Source organism: Eublepharis macularius, chromosome 16 (genome assembly GCF_028583425.1).
Source record: "Eublepharis macularius isolate TG4126 chromosome 16, MPM_Emac_v1.0, whole genome shotgun sequence".
Classification (NCBI taxonomy): domain Eukaryota; kingdom Metazoa; phylum Chordata; class Lepidosauria; order Squamata; family Eublepharidae; genus Eublepharis; species Eublepharis macularius.
The window spans coordinates 14,415,653-14,434,635 of record NC_072805.1 but is presented as its reverse complement, the minus strand read 5'-3'; the positions used below and the strand labels follow the sequence as shown (position 1 = coordinate 14,434,635).

General features: G+C 44.0%; 1 protein-coding gene across 1 annotated transcript in view; it reads left to right on the top strand.

Annotated features, from left to right (window-relative positions):
* The window catches only part of PEPD (peptidase D), a 223,321-nt gene that overhangs the window by 85,537 nt on the left and 118,801 nt on the right, over positions 1–18,983 (top strand). Inside the window, exons 8-9 of the mRNA XM_055000754.1 lie at positions 4,261–4,336; positions 7,739–7,785. Coding sequence (XP_054856729.1) covers positions 4,261–4,336; positions 7,739–7,785 — 123 coding nt within the window. The remainder of the gene's footprint in view (positions 1–4,260; positions 4,337–7,738; positions 7,786–18,983) is intronic.

Sequence of the window (18,983 nt, the reverse complement as noted above, 5' to 3'; positions counted from 1 at the left end):
GAAAGGCTGACTATAAACAAAGTAAGTAAGTAAATGAAACAGTCTACCAGGCTTGTCATCTCTGGTTTAATCTTGCATAGATGCAAACCGTGGTTAACACAGACCATATCCCCTCTATAAACCTGGGAAGTCATGGCCCAAAGGCAAGATACGTGAACTGTGCTTTCAGGGAACTCGGTCCGCATTCTTGGTAGCTTGTGTCATCTTTAATGTGCATATTCTGAAGCTATTGCTATCTCACAAAGGGAGAAGTGAGGGCACACGTGAGCCCCAAGATATGTCTCAATCAATGGACCATTAAAAGATCAGCGCTGGGCCTTTTGTGAGGAACTACCTTTCACTGAAACAGCTGGGTGTTAAAAGATGTGCAAGCTTTTGATTTCTGCTAAACTCTTCATCCAGAGGTTCATAAATTTAATACAGCTCTAAGCCAAAACAATGCATGTGGATTTTTTTTTCTTTCTCAGTCTACTACCGTTGCAAAGCTTGCTGTGACAACCCAAAGGATTTGGTAGCTTTAGGCAGGAATTCATTCATATTCTATTACTGTTCTTGGATTTTCAGTTCTGTAACTTGAGGAATAACAAGAAGCAACCCCGTTAAGGGGCCTGCTGCACCTTATGGCTGATGAAGAGAAATTAAACATGCACATCGTCAAGCTACTAGTTGGCAGATAAAGGAAATCGTCGTATGGTTTTGGCAGGGGGTGGGTAAGCGGGGGGAGGACAGATCAAGGAAGAGCAAGGCCAGTAATAATATTGTACTTCTGTGAAGGCATTTTTGCTTGTCATTAATGACTACATTGGACAGGTGTAACCTCTCTGTTTTGGGCAAAATATCCTTCTGCAGTCACCCTAGACACAAAAGGCCTATCCATTGGGCACCTGGCAGTTAAACAGCAACTCAAGTTTAATTTGCAAATTAATACACTAAGCCAGTTTGGTGGTTTGGTTTGATACAGCATGAATGAATTTATTTGCGGTCCGAGACCATAACAATGACAATACATCCTTAGCAAACAATAGAATAGTTAAATCCAGCGTAAAAATGTAAAGGACATAGAAAAATACATTTAGCATTTAAAATCTTATCTTAAAATGTATATAGTTCTCTGGGAACTGCAGTAATTCTAATATTTAAAACATTGCCCAAACCCACCTTCCTGAGTAGATATAAATCACCTGCCGACATCTTCTCCACACTGTGACACTGAGAGATCTCTGTCTTTTGGTGCTACACCTCTGACGATGCCAGCCACAGCTGCTGGCGAAACGTAAGGAACTACAATGCCAAGACCACGGCTATACAGCCCGGAAAATCCACAACAACCATTGACATTAAAATAGTTAAAATCATAAAAAGAGCAGGACAGACTATGTATGCCGATTTGGTGTCGCGATTAAGAGCGGCAGGACTCTAATCTGGAGAACCGGGTTTTCTTCCCCACTCCTCCGCTTGAAGCCAGCTGGGTCAGTCACAGCTTCTTGGAGCTCTCTCAGCTCCACGCACCTCACAAGGTGATTGTTGTGAGGGTAATAATAATGCACTTTGTAAACTGCTCTGAGTTGGGTGTTAAGTTGTCCTGAAGGGCAGTATATAAATGGAATGTTATTATTATCGCTGGCTTTTGAGCTTTTACTGTTTCAAGTTGTCTTCATGATTTCCTCCTTCAAGATCCCTGACTATAGAATCTCTGGCTATGGCCTCAGCTCATAATGAGGTTTGCCCACATAATGCTGAGTGTGCTGTTTCCCAGCTGTTTTCCCTTAGCATTGTGGATTTGTAGATCTTCTGCATTTTGGTATATTTTAAACTGTTCCTGTGTTGTACTAGATGCAGAGGAGTTAGCCGTGTTAGTCTGTGGTAGCAAAATCAAAAAGAGTCCAGTAGCACCTTTAAGACTAACCAATTTTATTGTAGCATAAGCTTTCGAGAATCAAGTTCTCTTCATCAGATGCATGGTACAGATGTGCTTAAAGGTGCTACTGGACTCTTTTTGATTGTGTTGTACTAGAAATCTCTGCTGTTAGATTCAAATGTAATCATATCTTGTAATCTGTTTACCGATCGACTGATATTATCATATTATGTAATCCGTTTATTTAATCTAAAACATTTTTGTGCTGTCTTTCTACCCCGTTCCGGTGTACTGGTGGACTGAAAAGTTTTTTCAAAATCATCCTTGAAATATGCCTTGAGTACCAATGATAAAGGTGGACTCTAAATGAAAATAATACATAACAACAACAACAGGATGCTCTCTGGACAGATGAGTGTCCGCCCAAAGCAGTGAACAAAGTCAGTGTACAACAACTAAAGTCAGTGTCATTATTATACAGCTGGGGAGCTGGGGCTGAGAGGAGTGGCTTATCCAAGGCCACCTTTAGTGTTCACGGCAGTAGTGGGGTTTGAGCAAGCAGAGTGCTGATTCACAGCCCAACCACCTAGCCTTTATGCTACAACCGCTCTTCTAGACAGATTAGTGCCACACAATTCGAGTCCCAGACTACTAGTACTTAATACAGTATGTAGTGCACGAGTACAGTGCTGTGCTATGGTTTTGCCTTTGGTCTACCGATCCAGAAAGTCTCTTCAGCATGGAAAGGGGCCACGGGCTCAATGGTAGAACACCTGCTGTGTGTGCAGAAAGGCCTAGGTTCCGTCCTTGGCAAAGGGTCAGGTTGTTGGTGATGCAAAAGGCCCAAGACCTTTGGAGAGTTGCTGCCAGTCAGAGCGCTCCATACTGACCGACACAGACCAAGGGTCTGACTCGGTAGGCGGGCAGCGTCATGTGTTTGCAGTATGAGAAGAAGCCAGGAGATGGTTGCTGACTATACGGCAAATGGGCTGGATTTAGTCGTGTGTGGTCTGTCTCCCCTTCCCCCAGGATCCCTTTGGTCCACTGATGTGCATTGCATTTCTAAATCAAGGGTGTGTTCTCGGGATGTCTGAAGGCCAAACCGACCTGCATTTAAACAACCCCTGGCTGAACCACACAAGTGCTGTATGGAGTCAAGTCTAAGTCCAGCAATCTTTGCAAGACTCTCAGTGCTTAGTGCTCCACCCCAAACTGGCAACAGAACTATGGTCAACCTTTTGTCTGTGCCTACTCTCTACCCTTACCAAATCCACAGATCCTAGTTCTTTCCTGTCCATGTGTGGCACACACTCCTGCTATTTCCATCCCATTTGTGGTATCCACGTCACAGTTGCGGAGCAAAATTTGAGTCCAGTAGCACCTTAAAGACGTACAATGATTGGTCAGTGATGGCAAAACCGATCACTGATCAGAAAGGAGACAGTAAGTTCATGTTTTGTTGAATGGAACCCTTTTATTGACTTTTTCCATGAAATAAACAATAACGATTTGATGACTTGTGGATTTATAGATTAAGGAATTTGGACATTAGAAAAAAGAGAGCTTTTATTTTTAACTTGGATTAAGAAAACATCTGAAAATATTAATATTTGTTGCAGAGAAAATCGGAAGCCTTCTTTTAGTTTGTATAGAAAACAGCAGGAGTCCAGTAGCACTATAAGGAGTCCAGTAGCACTATAAGGCTAACAAAATTTGTGGTAGGGTATGAGCTTTCATGAGTCATGCAGCTCACTTCTTCAGCTACTGGACTCTTGCTCTTTTCTACTGCTACAGACAGACTAACACGGCTACCCGTCTTGATTTTCTTTATGTAGTTTTTTCTTTATATATATATATATTCTTTGTTCTGTTTGTACGGTTATTGTTTGTCTGCTAGCTGATTTCTTCATTCGGCTAGTTTTTCTGTAATTGTATCTTTATATTTTGTCTTTTTTGTTGCTTTTATTATATAAAACCCCTAATAATAAAAAAAGACTTACAAGATATCCAGGATATAAATTGAGCGGCGCTTTGACTCTTGGAAGCTTATGCCCTGGAAATGTTGTTAGTCTTTAAGGTGCTACTGGACTCAGGTCTTGCTTTTCCTCTGCAGACCAACATATTATCTGCCTGAAGCTCCGTCACAGTTGGGCCGCCTTAAGAGCTTTGCAGATACTTTTCAGCCCATCCTATTTAGGCAAAATCGATGCCAGCCAAATACTTCTTTCATAATACAGCCTTTGTTTGCTACTATCCCATAATAGCCCCTTGCTTTTTTTGGAAGGCACCTGATTTGCTCTAGGTTTGCCAATTAGGTTACCCAGCTATTCTTTGTGCTGCTTGCTTAGATGTGACTGAGCTGGAGGGAGAATTGCTAACCTGGTTTTTTTTCCCCTTTCAAGCCGCGTGATTAAGACAGACATGGAGTTGGAAGTCCTCCGCTACACCAATAAAATTTCCAGTGAAGCTCATAAAGAGGTAATGGATCTTTTACAGATAATAATTTTTTTGCTCTTTGTGTAACAGTAGTTTTTCAGGAAATGTTCCCAGCCACCTGAATTGCTTAGTAATAGAGTAATGGAAGAGCTGGATAGAATTAGGAAGATAATGTCCCTTCTGAATAGAACTTGATAATGCACCTTGCGTTGCCCTTGAACTTGCTGTTGATACATAGGTCACGAAGTTGTGAGAGCAGAACTCTGAACAGTCATGGCTCAGAGGTAGAGCCTCTGCTTGGCATGCAGAAGGTACTGGGTTCAGTCCCTGGCATCTCCATTTTAGAGGGTCGGGTAGTTGGTAATGTAAAAGACGTCAAACTGAAGCCCCAGAGAGCTGATGCCGGCCAGCATAGACCATACTGACCTTGATGGACGAAGGGACTGATTCAATAAAAGGCAGCTACATGTGACCTCTTTGCAGGGTGATGCTAAATCAGCACCATGCAAGCGGACTCCTCTGTACACAGAACTCTGCAGTCACTTGCGCATGCGTCGTTTCCCCTGGTGAGGATGTTACTGAGACACGGGGTTTCCCCCTCTTTCCCACAGCAGCGTGGTGCTTCCCTGCATTTTTCAGGCGTTCACCATCTTTCCTGCAGTCTTTGCCAAACCTGTCTTGATGTGATATTTTGGGAAAGATTGAAGTGACAAAGGGATGGCACCGATGTGGAAGGAAAAGCCCAGATCTTCCCAGTCATACTCATATCAGCTCCATTTCTTTGAGGCAGTAGCGATTTCCTCCCTTTTTTTCTAATTGGTGACTTTCATTTAATAAAAGAAGTCTCTGGTTCCGTTTGTTGTGGAGATATGCCTTTCCTGTTATATCTCCACAATGGAACAGGCTAGGGAATTTTAAAAAAAAGTTTGGAATTCAGAGAACCTGATAGAAATATATCAATTGCTGATTTTTTAAAAAATGGAAAAGCCCCATGGTGGCCTTGGATTGGAGGGTGGAGGAATGAGCACTATGTGCTATATCAATAGCCACAGCAGCAGTGGGGAAACCACAAAACCCTGTCGCTGTGTATAAAGGACCTTTCTCTCACTCTGATTTCTTCCGTTGTGGGAGCCTCCTTCTCTTCTGAAATGCAATTGTTCTTTAGCGCAGGGGCTGCATATCCTTCCTGGAGCTGATGTACTTCTGACCCACAAAGCTCTGTTGCAACTTTATAAATATTAATATAACTTTTCTTTAGTGGACGAGTTTTGAAATGCTGCATACTTCACTGGGAACCATAAACTTTTATTTTCTTCGTGCCATCATGAATAATGCCATAGGACTCACAAGATTATTCTGATCAAAGCCTTCAGAAGAAAATATTATTCCTTAAGATTTTTTTTTGGATAGTCAGCAATGCTAAAGCCAGTGTGGTGTAGTTGTTAGTGTCAGGCTAGGGTCTGAGAGACCCAGGTTCGAATCCCCACTCTGCTGTGGAAACTTGCTGGTTGACTTTCGTTCAGCCACATACTCTCAGCCTAATCTATCCCACAGGGTTGGTGTTAGCATAAAATGGAGGTGAGAACAATGTTAGCCTTGTCGAGTCCCCATTGGAGACAAACGCAGGGTTTGAGTGAATAATAAATCACATGAATATGCACATTATGCCATTATGTGTGATATTGTCCACTCATTCAGACCTGCTCTTCACAGCCCAGCAACATATAATGGCATACATCCCTTTTGATGGTATTGAAATTGGAATGTGTCCATTCTTTCCAGTCCCTTGTGATATGAAAGTTTTCCCCTTGTAGCTGTATACACAATTTCTTTATCTTCTGTGATGTAGATCATCCCATTGCACACGCAACTGTATGCACAAAATACTCATGTTGCACACAAGGGTGTCAAAGTATGCTTTCTCCCTCCAAAGATGAAACTCAGAGACCTATTGATGAAAGAATAGAGGCGGGCATGATCCGGAATACGAACCAAAGTTCGTCACGAATTGGGCTGATTTGTGGTTCGTGAACTGGCAGTTCATCGGAGCTAATTTCTCATGAATCGTGATGAATTTTAGCCTGGTTCATTTGGTTCATATTTCAGTTTGTCAATGCAGACAGCCTGGGGTGATCAATCAGTTTCCTAGGTAACCAGGGGAGAGGGAGGGGCTCTCTGCAGACCTTCTGCTGACCTGGAAGTGACATTTTCACAAACCAAATGAACCAGTTCACGAACCAGGGCAAGTTTGTGAAAGTTCATGGTTGGTGAAATGCAACAAACCAAGAACTGCACGGTTCAAAATTTTCCTGGTTTGTGCCCATCTCTATGCAAGAATCATTTGAGTCAAGAGGCCAGCCGTAAACGTAATCAAAGGATCGGTTATCTTGTTTATAATTTTTAACTCCCAAAGAAGGACTGAGATGGAGATAGTTTGTTGATAAGGGCACTAAATTTAAATGTAAGTTTTCAAGAAGATCATGGTACCATGGGATGAAAAAAGTAGTGTTAGTAAGGGTTCTTTCTTCTCTTCCCAACATTGGAAGACGGCTTTCTGGTTTCACATTTGGTGCTCCGGTGCAGATACTCAAATACAAAATGCATATAGAGAGCCACAGTTATGAAAGGAGCATGCATGGATAAAATGACATCTTTACTTTGCAGATGGCACACTGGGATGTCTTGGGCCCCTGCTTTGGCCTGTGTTTAAAGAAGAAAGTGGTTCATTGCGAATGTGTTCACCTTCTGGTAACTTTGGTTATCTGTTCCCAGTTACCACATGGTGTGAGACTCCCTCCTTGTTTCTCCTATGCATGTTCCGGCAGTGTTGGTGGGGCTCTTGCCTTTCATGCCTATAATATGGGAGATATTAGACCCCTACCTATACTGCTAGAGTGGCCATTTAGGAGGAACGCAGGCTGTGGCTCCTCCCCAAATGGGCATAACCACTCGAAAAGTGGGTGGAGCTTCATACCGAGAGGTCCTATTGACTGTGTGGGAGGAGCTCAGGCTGTGTCTTCTCCCCGTGGGAGCATCACGCACTCTGGATACAGCAGTCTTCTCCCTTGTGGCTGAAGGTTTCTCATGCTTTCCACACCAACACCATAATGTAAGATGAGAGTCTTCACAGCGTCCCCATCCCATGGGGGTTCTGGTCCCCAAGAAGAAGAATTTTAGGAGGCTCAGGGGGCTGCATGGGTAGGGGGAGGTTGTGCTCTGCTGCTGGCAGTTCTTTGTTTGGTGGTGATTTGGGGCACAATCCAAGCCTATATTTATATTCTTCACAAAACCTCATGAATGTGCACAAGGCCTTGTCTTTTTTAATGTGCAGTCTCCACCCCAAGTTGCATTGAGCACAAAGGACCACAATGTATGAGCTCTTCTGGTGAGCTTCTCGCTTCATACGTACATTTCTCAGAGTGTGTCTTGTGTTTATGACAACAGGTGATGAAAGCTGTAAAAGTGGGCAAGAAGGAATACGAACTGGAGAGGTGAGTTCTCTTTGGATCCTTGTGACAAAAGTTATGGGAAAGTCTGTCTTTGTTAACTGGAGACGCAGCAGATGAAGCCCAAATGATGCTGATTTAATGGCAATTACATGAGCTCATTTTGAGGCGGTGTCGGAAATATTATTTTATTACGCAGACAGCATTTCATCAGTTTCCTTCATGTTATTAGATGGCGCTTGATTGCTTTTAGGTATGGTTTAAAGCAGCATAATTCTCTTTGCCGACTTCTTATGTAATTTACAGAAACTATACCTAATAGCCATTATTATTGCTTGATAGCTTCCAATAAAGCAGTTTTTATGGGTGTGAATAACATGGTTATGCCTGGTACGAACACAAGTATTTATGGGGGGCCATAAAATGTCCTGGAGTGCTCGGATAGATTTCTACTGCAGCTGGAACAAATATTGCTGGCTTTTTGTTTATGCATTTCAATTCCTATTTGCTGTGTCAGTTTCCGTAATGAAACCGCATCCTGCCCTTGTCCTCCTTGCTTTGCCTCTTAATGGACATCCACAGGGGTGTGTGGAATGGTGCAATTCTGGCCTGTCATCCCCAGGACACGTGGAACTCCCATTGTGCTACGCAGGGGTCATTTCATAGAAAAAGAGCTGGAGGAACTCATTAGCACAACTCATTAGCATATGCCACACCCCTTGCCAGCACCGGAAGTGTGCCATTCGCATAACTGATTTGCATATGCCACACCCCCTGACATCACCTATCCTGGCTGTTTTGGACCCAATCCTGGCCATTCAGGGCCGAAATTGGGCCCAAAATGGCCAAAAAGGGGCCCAAAATGGTCAGGATCAGGCCGCTGCTGAGCAGGAGAGTGATCCACCACCCATCAGAGGCCCGATCCGGGCCATTTCGGCCCCAATCTAGGCTGAAACAGGCCCAAAATGGCCGAGAGTCAGGTGGGCGGGACCACCTGACATGTGACCTCTTTGGGGACTGCGTTCCTGCGCGTTCCCCCTCAAAATGAGTCCTGGTGCTACATGAGGACAGATAGAAAGCAAAGTTGCTTGCCAAAGATTCAGGAAGCTGGAAAAGTGAATTCACACAATGGTACAATTTGAACAGCTCTGGGCCCTTGTGACGGAGAGTGGAACAGAAGTTTAATTAGAAAGACAAAGGCGTTCTTGTTTAATTTTTAAATATCCAATGAATATTGGTGAGCAAAGTAAACAAGGAGTAGCCAAGGGAGAACAGGTGCAAATGAGCATCAGCAGATCAATTTCAGGGCTTAAAATGATAGCCAGAGCTGTATGTACAGATAAAAAAAAATTAAAATCTGTGCCTAGTGAGGCAGAATTCTGAGAGATGTGTACATTCTGCAACTTGAACTGATTTGCATAACTGCTTTTGTTTCATAATGGCCTGTTCTACACTTTTAGCTATTTTGCATAGTTTCTTGGTGAGACAGGGTGGCAAGGAACTGTACACAATGAGGAAAGTTCAGTCCCACCCAGGGCCTTTTTTCAGCGGGAACGCAGTGGAATGGAGTTCCAGCACCTCTTGAAAATGGTCACATGGCTGGTGGCCCCGCCCCCTGATCTCCAGACATAGGGGAGTTGAGATTGCCCTCGGCGCCGGCAATCTAAACTCTCCTCCGTCTGGAGATCAGGGGGCGGGGCCACTGGCCATGTGACCATTTCACCAAGAGCGATTTAAACTTTAAAAAAGTCCCCCCTTGTTCCAACTGACCCAAAGTGACGTCATTGTGCAGTCCTCCACCTCTTTTCCCAGAAAAAAAGCCCTGGTCCTACCAAACTGAACATTTTTGCTTCTTTCACTTGTGAAACTTCAGTGGGTACATTGCTAACATGATTTCAAACTAGGTCTTATAGCCATGAGGACTAGAAATGCAGGTGATTTCAGAACGTATCTTTAAATATGCTGTCTGCTTCATTCTCCTGTGGAGTAATTCTGACTTTCCCTTGCCTCCACCACAGTACATTGGACATATGTCCAAGTGCTAATTCATTTGTCTGACTTACCCTTTCACCATGCTTCTGAAAAATCATCTCGTCTGCCTTAAAAAAAGGAAAGCTTTTCATGGTTTTGGTTGGTTTATATATTTTTCTTAAGGAAAAACGCTTTTAAAAGAGCTGTGAAACTGTCGAGCGATAGGGAGAGAAGTAGATTAGTGATGTACAGGCACTGGCCAGTCAGTGCTGGCAGCGGCTGCAGATTGGCATATGATCAGTCACTCCTGACTTCATTCTAGGCAGGGCCCGACATGGGGGGGTCTGAGGTCCAGAAAGTCTTGGCCCAGGCTGTAATCCTCATTACCATGGGGAAAAAATTGAGAATAAGCTGTAGAAAATTATTTCCTTGTATCTGTTGTCCAAATCTTTTGAGATTTTGCTGGAGCCAGTCAAAAGCAGCTTTAGAGCAGCAATCTTCAGCAGCACTCTGAAAACGTTTAGAAACAAAGAACAATAATTTTAATCCTAGGGCTCATCTTTCAAGGCTCATTTTAAAGTAAAACACGGGATCCATTTTTAATTTTTTTCCCTATTATACTGAACAATTCTTCCTGTTTTTCTGTATAGGGTGACCAGATGCAGGAGGACAGCAGGTACTAGAGCAGAAAACGGAATTTGGAGAAGTGGAATTTGTCATGTTGGGATGAGAGAAATGGTACCTTTCCAAGAGGCCCATCTCTCTCTCTCTCTCTCTTTCAAGGGGAGAAATGGCAGTGATATCCCTGCCTGTAAACCCACCATAGGTCAGGGTGCAAGCCATGCATAGAGACCCGCTATCAAAAGACGAGTACAATGTGGGTACCAAAGATAGCCAAGGAAGAAGTAGAAAATTGTATGGGTTTTGGTGCAAGAAAGGTCTAACTTACAATAGAACATCAGAATAAAAGACGGTGAAAAGCTTCTCAGCTTGTGATCCAGGTTTGCTTAAATGAACAATTAATTTTCTTCTTTCATAGGCCAATGGAGAGCCAAAGCAGTTTACATTGCTGCCCTCTCCATTTTATCCTTACAACAACCCTGTGACATAGATTAGACTGAAGGTGTGTGGCTGGCCCAGGGTTATCCACCGAGCTTCCGTAGCAGAGCAGGGATTTAAACCTAGACCTCCTAGATCCTACTCTGGTACTCAAACTGCTGCGTGGCACTTGGCATCTTGCGTTAATGCTGCAGAGGGACAAGTGCCAGAAGTCACTTGTATTGTATTTTCGTCTCTTACGTCGCAATCCTAAACAGAGTTACTCCAGTCTAAGCCCACTGATTTCAATGGTGTTAGACTGGAGTAACTCTTCCTAGGATTGCACCGTAATTTTTCTAAAGTGTGGATTAATGGTAAATCTTAATTTGACTATTTACAGGTCAGTATGGTGACTGTACTGCCTTTTCTTGAAAATCAGATTTGTCGTGCATTCAGAATTTTTTGTCATTAGGTGGTGTCTATTCTGATCTCGTTTTCCCCATCCAGTTGAAAAAACACGGTGGATTTTTTTAATGAGGTAATTAACACTTGGCTCATAATTTTTCTGTCAAGTGGCATTTGAATAGGGATTGAGCTCCCATTAAAATGAATTGTAAAGTCTCAGAGGGATGTACTTGACATACATTTAGTTTTATCAGGCCAAACGACATAGTCTGAGCATTTCAACCTTCATTTCCAGTCCAAAGTGGAGGGGAGGGAAATTGGGGCTCTGGGGAGATAAAATTGAGTGACTGGTCCTCGTTACCCCACCCCGACTCTCAGTTGAAACCAAACTGCATTTTTTAGATGGGAAGGATTAGCGCAAATCCTGCATTATGAAGCCTTTTTGAAGTATTTTTAAGCTCCACATTGTTCTTTTCAATCTTGCAATGAAAAATATTGCAGTACTAGTTTTCAGCACTTTTTCTTAAAGAGTCTGGGATTTTTGGAAGACAACCTGAAAATACTGTGGTGTGTGGTTGCTCTTCCCTTCCGTCTGGGTGGGAACAGAGAGGATACCATGTGGAATACCATGGAGGTGATTACAGAATGAACCCCCTTTTAAATTTTAACTCTCAAGCTTATTTTTTAGCGAGATTCAAGTCCAGGAGCACCTTAAAAACCAACCATATTTCCACACTACAAGCTTTTGAGAGACACCCGATGAAGAGAGCTTTGACTCTGAAAAGCATCTGCCCTGGAAATCTGGTTGGTTTTTAAGGTGTAACTGGACTCGAATCTTACTCTTCTGCTGCTACTCACCTTGATGAACTTGTCTTTGTGGCTTTAAGGGTTCTAGTGCCTCATACTGAGGTACACATCCACAAAACCCTCCACTGATCGCAACCCAACTCCTTCTCACCCCACTGCTGCATCCACACTCCCTAGCTTCACTCCTTCCTTTCCCACTACCAGACCTCCTCCATCCCAGCGAGCATACGGCCTTGCAGGGCCTGGCATTGCACCTTGCCTCGCTTATGCCATCAGGGCGACTAGGAGGGTGAGGAGTGGGGGGAAGTTCTTGGCTGACCCAGCTGATGCAAAGACCTATGAGACAAAGCAGAGCCATCAGCTTGGTGAAACTTGGGAGGCAAAGTGTTGAAAATGTCTGGTTTATAGTCCCAAAGTTACCTTTGGGAGGACGAGCAAGTATTTTTAGGGCTGATTTGTCTGGGAAGAAAATGTTTGCAAGATATCTTGAAAAATGCACCTCTTGAGGTGCGGGAGAACATCACAAAGCCAGACGCAGCGTCTTTTAGTCCCAGGGAAGCATGGTCTGGCTTGGGAAGGGGAGGATCATATCATTTCCCCACCTTTCTTTAGAGTGCCTCTTGCCTTCTGTTTTGTTGATACGACAACAACAACATTCAATTTATATACTGCCCTCCAGGACAACTAAATGCCCACTCAGAGCAGTATACAAAATGTGTTATTATTATCCTCACGACAATCACCCTGCGAGGTGGGTGGGGCTGTGAGAGCCCTGAGAAGCTGTGACTGACTCAAGGTCACCCAGCTGGCTTCGAGCGGAGGAGTGGGGAATTGAACCCGGCTTTCCAGATTAGAGTCCCGTGCTCTTAACCACTACAGCAAACTGGCCCTCATGCCCAAACTGACATGCCCAGAATATGACATCCGCACACTCAAATGTTGGGAACATTTGAGTGTGCGGATATCCTTTTGGTCCAAGGTCACTTTCATTATTCCCTGTCCATCTATATGGCTTGACACTTTATTCCAACTATTCTTTTACCAAGATAACTTTATTTCTTTATTTCATTTCTACCCTGCCTTTGTCCCTTATGGGGGACAAAGCAGCTTACATTTTTCTGTCCTCTATTTTATCAGCACAACAACCCTGCGAGGTGGGTGAGGCTGAGAGTGTGTGACTGGCCCAAGGTCACCCAGAGAGCTTCCATGGCAGGGTGGGGAGCTGAGCCTGGACCTCCCAGATCTTATTTTGACGCTCTTAACCACTATACAGCACTGGTACTTACTTTCTTGATTGTGGCAAATATAATCATTATGATTCTGTTTTGGCTTTGGTGTGTCAGACAGTGGCTTACTAAAAGTTGCAATCCAGACTACCTCTTGCAATCAGACATGAGTCCATTGGTTTCAAAAGATTTATTGAATATAAACAACCATTATAGTCCACTATCCAAGATGCAAGATCTTGGCTGATACACGAGTATTGTTACGAATGACAGGCAAAGGTTAAGGTACAGAATAGCATACCCCTGCAGGCCCCATCCTCCCCCCACAGTTCTCAAAACAACCGGCTTGAAGCTGAGAGAGTGAAACTTTCCCAAGGCTGGAAAGGTTGTAGTCATAACATTCCTCTAAGATAGCTTCTACTGAACTGCTTGCCACCTGCAAAGAAGCACTTAAAATACTGACAGAAATAAAATGGAGTCTCTTTGGTTTGAACATAAACGAAACATATTCAGAACATGACATGGTGAGGATCAGAGAAGAAGGTAAAGCTGGCCGTGGAGGCTGTCTAGAGATCTAATGCTGTAAAGGGCAACCTCGGTGACATTTGCAGGAGGGGGGAATTCTGTGCCTTCAGGTTGCAGTGACATCCCTTCTGTTCCAGACAGCAGTTACCTGTGTCATAGACTCTTTCCAAGCTAGGTTCAGGAAGGGGCTGAAGATATTCCGTACAGTTAAGCTGCCCTACATAATACCAAATCAATAATACAACCGAGTGGAGAAATATCATGAGGTTTAACTGTGAGTGCATTCTGCTCTCCCTCCTCTATTGCCCATTTTTAAAATTCAGCTTTAATAAAAGGTTGGTTTGACTTCTAGGAGACAGCTGAAGTGTCTGTAAAAGAGCTACTAGAACACAAGGCCGTAGCTCCGGTCCAATGGCGCTTTTGCAGAACAGTTGGTTACCCTCACGTCGCTGGGTTTCGGCCTCTCCCTTATCCGAGAGCTGGCTCTGTCAAGCTTTGGAGGGGGCTGATTAGGGGCTTGGGGGCACTAGTTATACAAATACAGGGCTTTTTTTCAGCAGGAACGCGGTGGAACGGAGTTCCGGCACCTCTTGAAAATGGTCACATGGCCGATGGCCTCACCCCCTGATCTCCAGACAGAGGGGAGTTTAGATTGCCCTCCGTGCCACGGGCACAGAGGGCAATCTAAACTCCCCTCTGTCTGAAGATCAGGGGGCAGGGCCACTGGCCATGTGACCACTTTCACCGAGGGTGATTTAAACTTTTAAAAACTCCCCCCTTGTTCCAGCTGACCCAAAGTGACGTCATTGCGCAGTCCTGAGTTCCACCACCTCTTTTCCCAGAAAAAAGGCCCTTCACAAATATAATCCTTGGAACTTCCTTTTGACTTAGAAAGCTGGTATTGGGGACAGTAGGTCACTGGAGCAAGCAACATTTAAATTTTCTAAATTAATACACATCTAGTCCAAAGCATCAGAAATGTTAGAGCAATGAGAAAATTTCTGGGCTGTTTCCAGACGGCTTACCGGCCCCTGGAACGTCGCGCCACGGTGCGGGGAAAACGCGAAATATCACGTTTTCTCATGCGAGTTTTGCGCGACGTCGCGCAAAACTTGCATGAGAAAACGCGATATTTCGCGTTTTCCCCCGCACCGTGGCGCGACGTTCCAGGGGCCGGTAAGCCGTCTGGAAACAGCCCTGGTCTTTCTTTTTGGAACAATCGATCATTAAATTATTTTCACACTTTCTTATAACTGAAAACCTTGTAGTAGTTGTTTAACAAGCTGGTCCTCTGATATTAGACACTGATGGAGTCTGGGAAGGTTTGCAGGTTTAGCCAAGGGACTAAAGTTGGATGAGATACGCACTTGAAGTCGGATGAGATGTGAGCAGTCTTAACCTAGTAGTCTATAGAACAGACTGTAGGATATGGGAATTCTGCTGTTCCTTGTGCATTTGAATTGGCTGTGGGGCGGGTTTCTACCAAGAAAAGTCGATCTATGCTAAGTGCACTGGAGAAGGCATCTTCTGGTGTCTACATTTGCATGTTGCTTGCATCCATTGAAGGTTTTAAAAAATGCATGTCTTGTGGTGTTCGAGAAAAAAAAATGGGTGTGGAGTGAGGCACTGTGTCACAGGCCCTTTCTTATCTCCATATCACCACACTTGTCTTCTCTGATGAAGCAGGCTCTATTCCACAAAATTTTACACCAGAATAAAATCTTGTTAGTGCTGCTACACTCCTGTTTAACTTTCTTTGCACCCCTGGTGCTTCAGAGATCCATTTCCATGTTCTTGCTGCCTTCTTCGGTGTTCTCCAGGGGGATGAAAGCGGACCAGCTCCTGAAAGAGATGGGTAAACCCTCCTGCCCCTGAAATTCGCTGCTGCTGTTCTCTTGTGCTCTTCTCTGGAAGCATGACTTGTTAACCTGCTTTCTTTTCATCTCAGTTAATCTTCCCCCTTCCCGTTCCAGAGCTTATGTCCTTATCTGCCCCCCCCCCCACCACACCCCTTTCCCTTGCCTTAATCTGGTTCCAGGGCTAGCTGCTGTCCCAGCCTGCTAAGAATCAATAGCATAAGTGGGATAAAGGAAATCAAACGTAACAAGGTCTTAGCTGTGGCTTGTTTAAAGTGACAGTGGTGTCAATACGGTGCCCCCCGCTCAAATCTTTCTTCCCCAGCTTCTGATACGTATTGCGTAGCTCTGTGTGTGTGCGTATACGCACGTATGCGGGTACCCTTCCCGGAATGAGATTCCAAATCCATCTCGTTCATTCTGTATTCTGTTCACTGTCATCCTTGTTTTCTAAAGCAGGGCTTAGGCTATCGGATGAGTCGCTGTCATATCTGTCGGTGTTAAATTTCCAGATCCGGGGAGCTCTCCTATGGATTACGGTTCACGCTTTTCATTTATCCCCCTCTTTTTTTCCCAAGGGCACAGAAAAGAAAATGAAGATTGTAAACATCCTTTCTCTAGCAAAGAGGAGAGACGCTACAGTTCACACAAACACGCAAACACACACTCACACACACACAGAGAAACTCTTTGCCTAGAGTGGTTTGTTTTTTTCTTCTTTTGATTCATGCCTTATCGTCTTGCAGCTGAATTCATTGTTCAAAATATTCTTATTGTGGTTTTTCAGAATATATTTGTTTAGCGCTTAGCATTAAGAGGCCAGGATTTCATCTGAAAGAGTCTGCCGAGTCTTTGAAAACTTACAAATCCCAGTCAACATTAGAAGCAACCTTTTAAAATGTTCAGTCAGTAAGAAACGAATGCCTTGTTTTTGGTGTTCTGAACAACAGGTGCATTCTTTTAACAAGCATTCCTGACATACCAACAGATGTTGTGTTGTCTTCTGACCTTCACAGAGGCATAGGCAATGAGCATGGGGGATTCATTTCACATAAACAAACTGGTTGAGGGGAGAGGCTCAGCGGTTTCAACGTGGCTGTGGTCTTGAAAAGCTGCCACCTAACAATTCCATTTTCTCTGCTCCCTTAATTAAAATTCATGGCTGCACATGAAATTCCCTTTTAGGCAAATGAAGCCAAAACGACTTGCCTGTAAGTCAAACCTGCTCACAGTTTGGATCCAGGCAGCGCTCAATCTCACTCATTTCCCCTCCTTGTTACAGCCCCGATTTCACATGCCGCCCCAAATGTAGCTTTGGGGGGGTGATCAAAGGGGATTGCCTCCTTCCATTTTCAACAGCAGAAAAATTAGTTGGATTCAGTCTCTTATTTTGATACCTTTGAAAGCAGAATTCCACGTTACAATACGTATTTATTTATTTATTTAGATTTATATTCCGCTTATCCTGCAAGTGGGCTTAGAGCGGACCACAAGAATAAAATCAACAGGGTAGCATAAAAGTATAAAAACATCAATAATAATTCATTAAAACAGTAGCGCACATATATTGCACAACCCTCCAGTATCAGCGGATCTGTGGGGCAGGGTGGCCAGTTGATAAGTCGCAGAACCAGAGGGCATACTCCCCCCTATGGCAGGAGGCCGGTTGGATGGCTCACCTGCCTTAACTGTCATATGCCTGGCAGAACATCTCTGTCTGACAGGCCTGGCGGAATGATAGCAAATCCTGCCGTGCCCAGGTCTCCTCAGACAGAGAGTTCCACCAGGTTGGTGCCAGGACCGAGAAGGCCCTGGTCCTAGTCGAGACAAGGCGAAATTCCTTGGGGCCAGGGATCTGTTTGCTGAACGGAGCACCCTCTGGGGAACATACATTGCCACCCCAAGCAACATCCCCTTCTTGGATGTTTTTTCTCCCCCTTTGTCACTCAACTCAACACAACCATGTCCCTGGGTCTCTGTTTCCTCAGCAGAGGTCATGCTGAAATATTTAGACACGAGGCAGGTTGCATTCTGTCTTGTTTATTTTTTTATTGAAACATTTTTATACCACCTTTCCACCCAACGTAATTCCCCAAAGGTAGCGAATGATAAAAAAAAAATTAAAACCAGCTTTAAAAATATGTACACCTATAACAATTAAAAACAACCATTAAGACATAAACAGCAAGGAGGGTCAGAGAGGGAACGCCAAACAAAACAGAAAAACCTTCAGTTGCTGGTAGAAGACGATGGAGGGACAGGAGGACGACGACAGTTGTCCCTTTTCAGTGGCAGGCGCATGTTTCTTGTAACGTGTGATTAATCCTGACTCTTACGGTGGAGTTTGTAGTAGCAGTAAGCTCTGACGATCAGGTGCTTTCCAGAAAGCTGTCCTGAGCTCCAGTTTCCCATTCTTGCACATGTAAGGATGGCCTTGGGCTGTTCTGCACAGACAAGTAAATCTCAAGAGCCAGGCTTCGAGTGCTGCCGCTGCCCACATCCAGCCCTTAAAGATTGTACTGATGCTTTTGCTTCTTGCCACACAAACAGGCTGCATTCCAGGGCATGACATAGCAACGGGGGAACCACACCACAGTTCCCAGCAAAACCTCCAGCTATGTAGTCCACAGCAGACCCAAGTGCAGAGGCTGATGTTGCCAAGAGCATGTGATTGCCCCTAGATTGGTGCTTACGGGGCATCTGACACTGGCCAGCCTGCATCCCAAAGGTAACAAAAGAGCTGTCCCAAGGGCACCAAACAAGCAGAAAATACAAAGAGCCTTTCAGAAAATGCAATCAACAATTATCCCAAATTCATATATTTAAGGTGCTTAAAGTGCTCAGTGCGAATAAATCCATCATATGAATTGTTCCATCATACAAATTGTCTTACAACAAATATCAGCGATGGTATGAAATCACAAATTTCCTTTAGACATCAACGGTGGTATACAAGTCACAAAATTTCTACAAGCAGTACATGTAAACAATACATAAGGTGCTTGGAAGCCCTAATAGTCCCATATAAAGCCAGAATTCTCCACAAGAATGTAGTGCCCAGGTTATAGAAGTCTTCTCTTGAGTAATGTACGCTGCCTACGGGGTTCGCCGGCATGCAAAAAGTCCAGTCCCGTTTCACCCCAAAGGCTTCTTCGTAGGCAAGATATCTGTTATCCAATTCAATATAAGTCAAACATTGGCTCAGCATTTTACAAGCAAAAATTAACCAAGCCAATTACAACATATCAACTCACAGACCAAGTAACAGTCAATCTCATTCCACCATTGCAATTCCTTCCAGTCAATCTAGTGTCATACCTGGGTGTAACCTTCCCACAGCTTATATACAGTCTTTTGTTTAAAGGTACAGCCACCTAACAACCTCCAAAAATTTACAGAAAACAACTCAAATCCA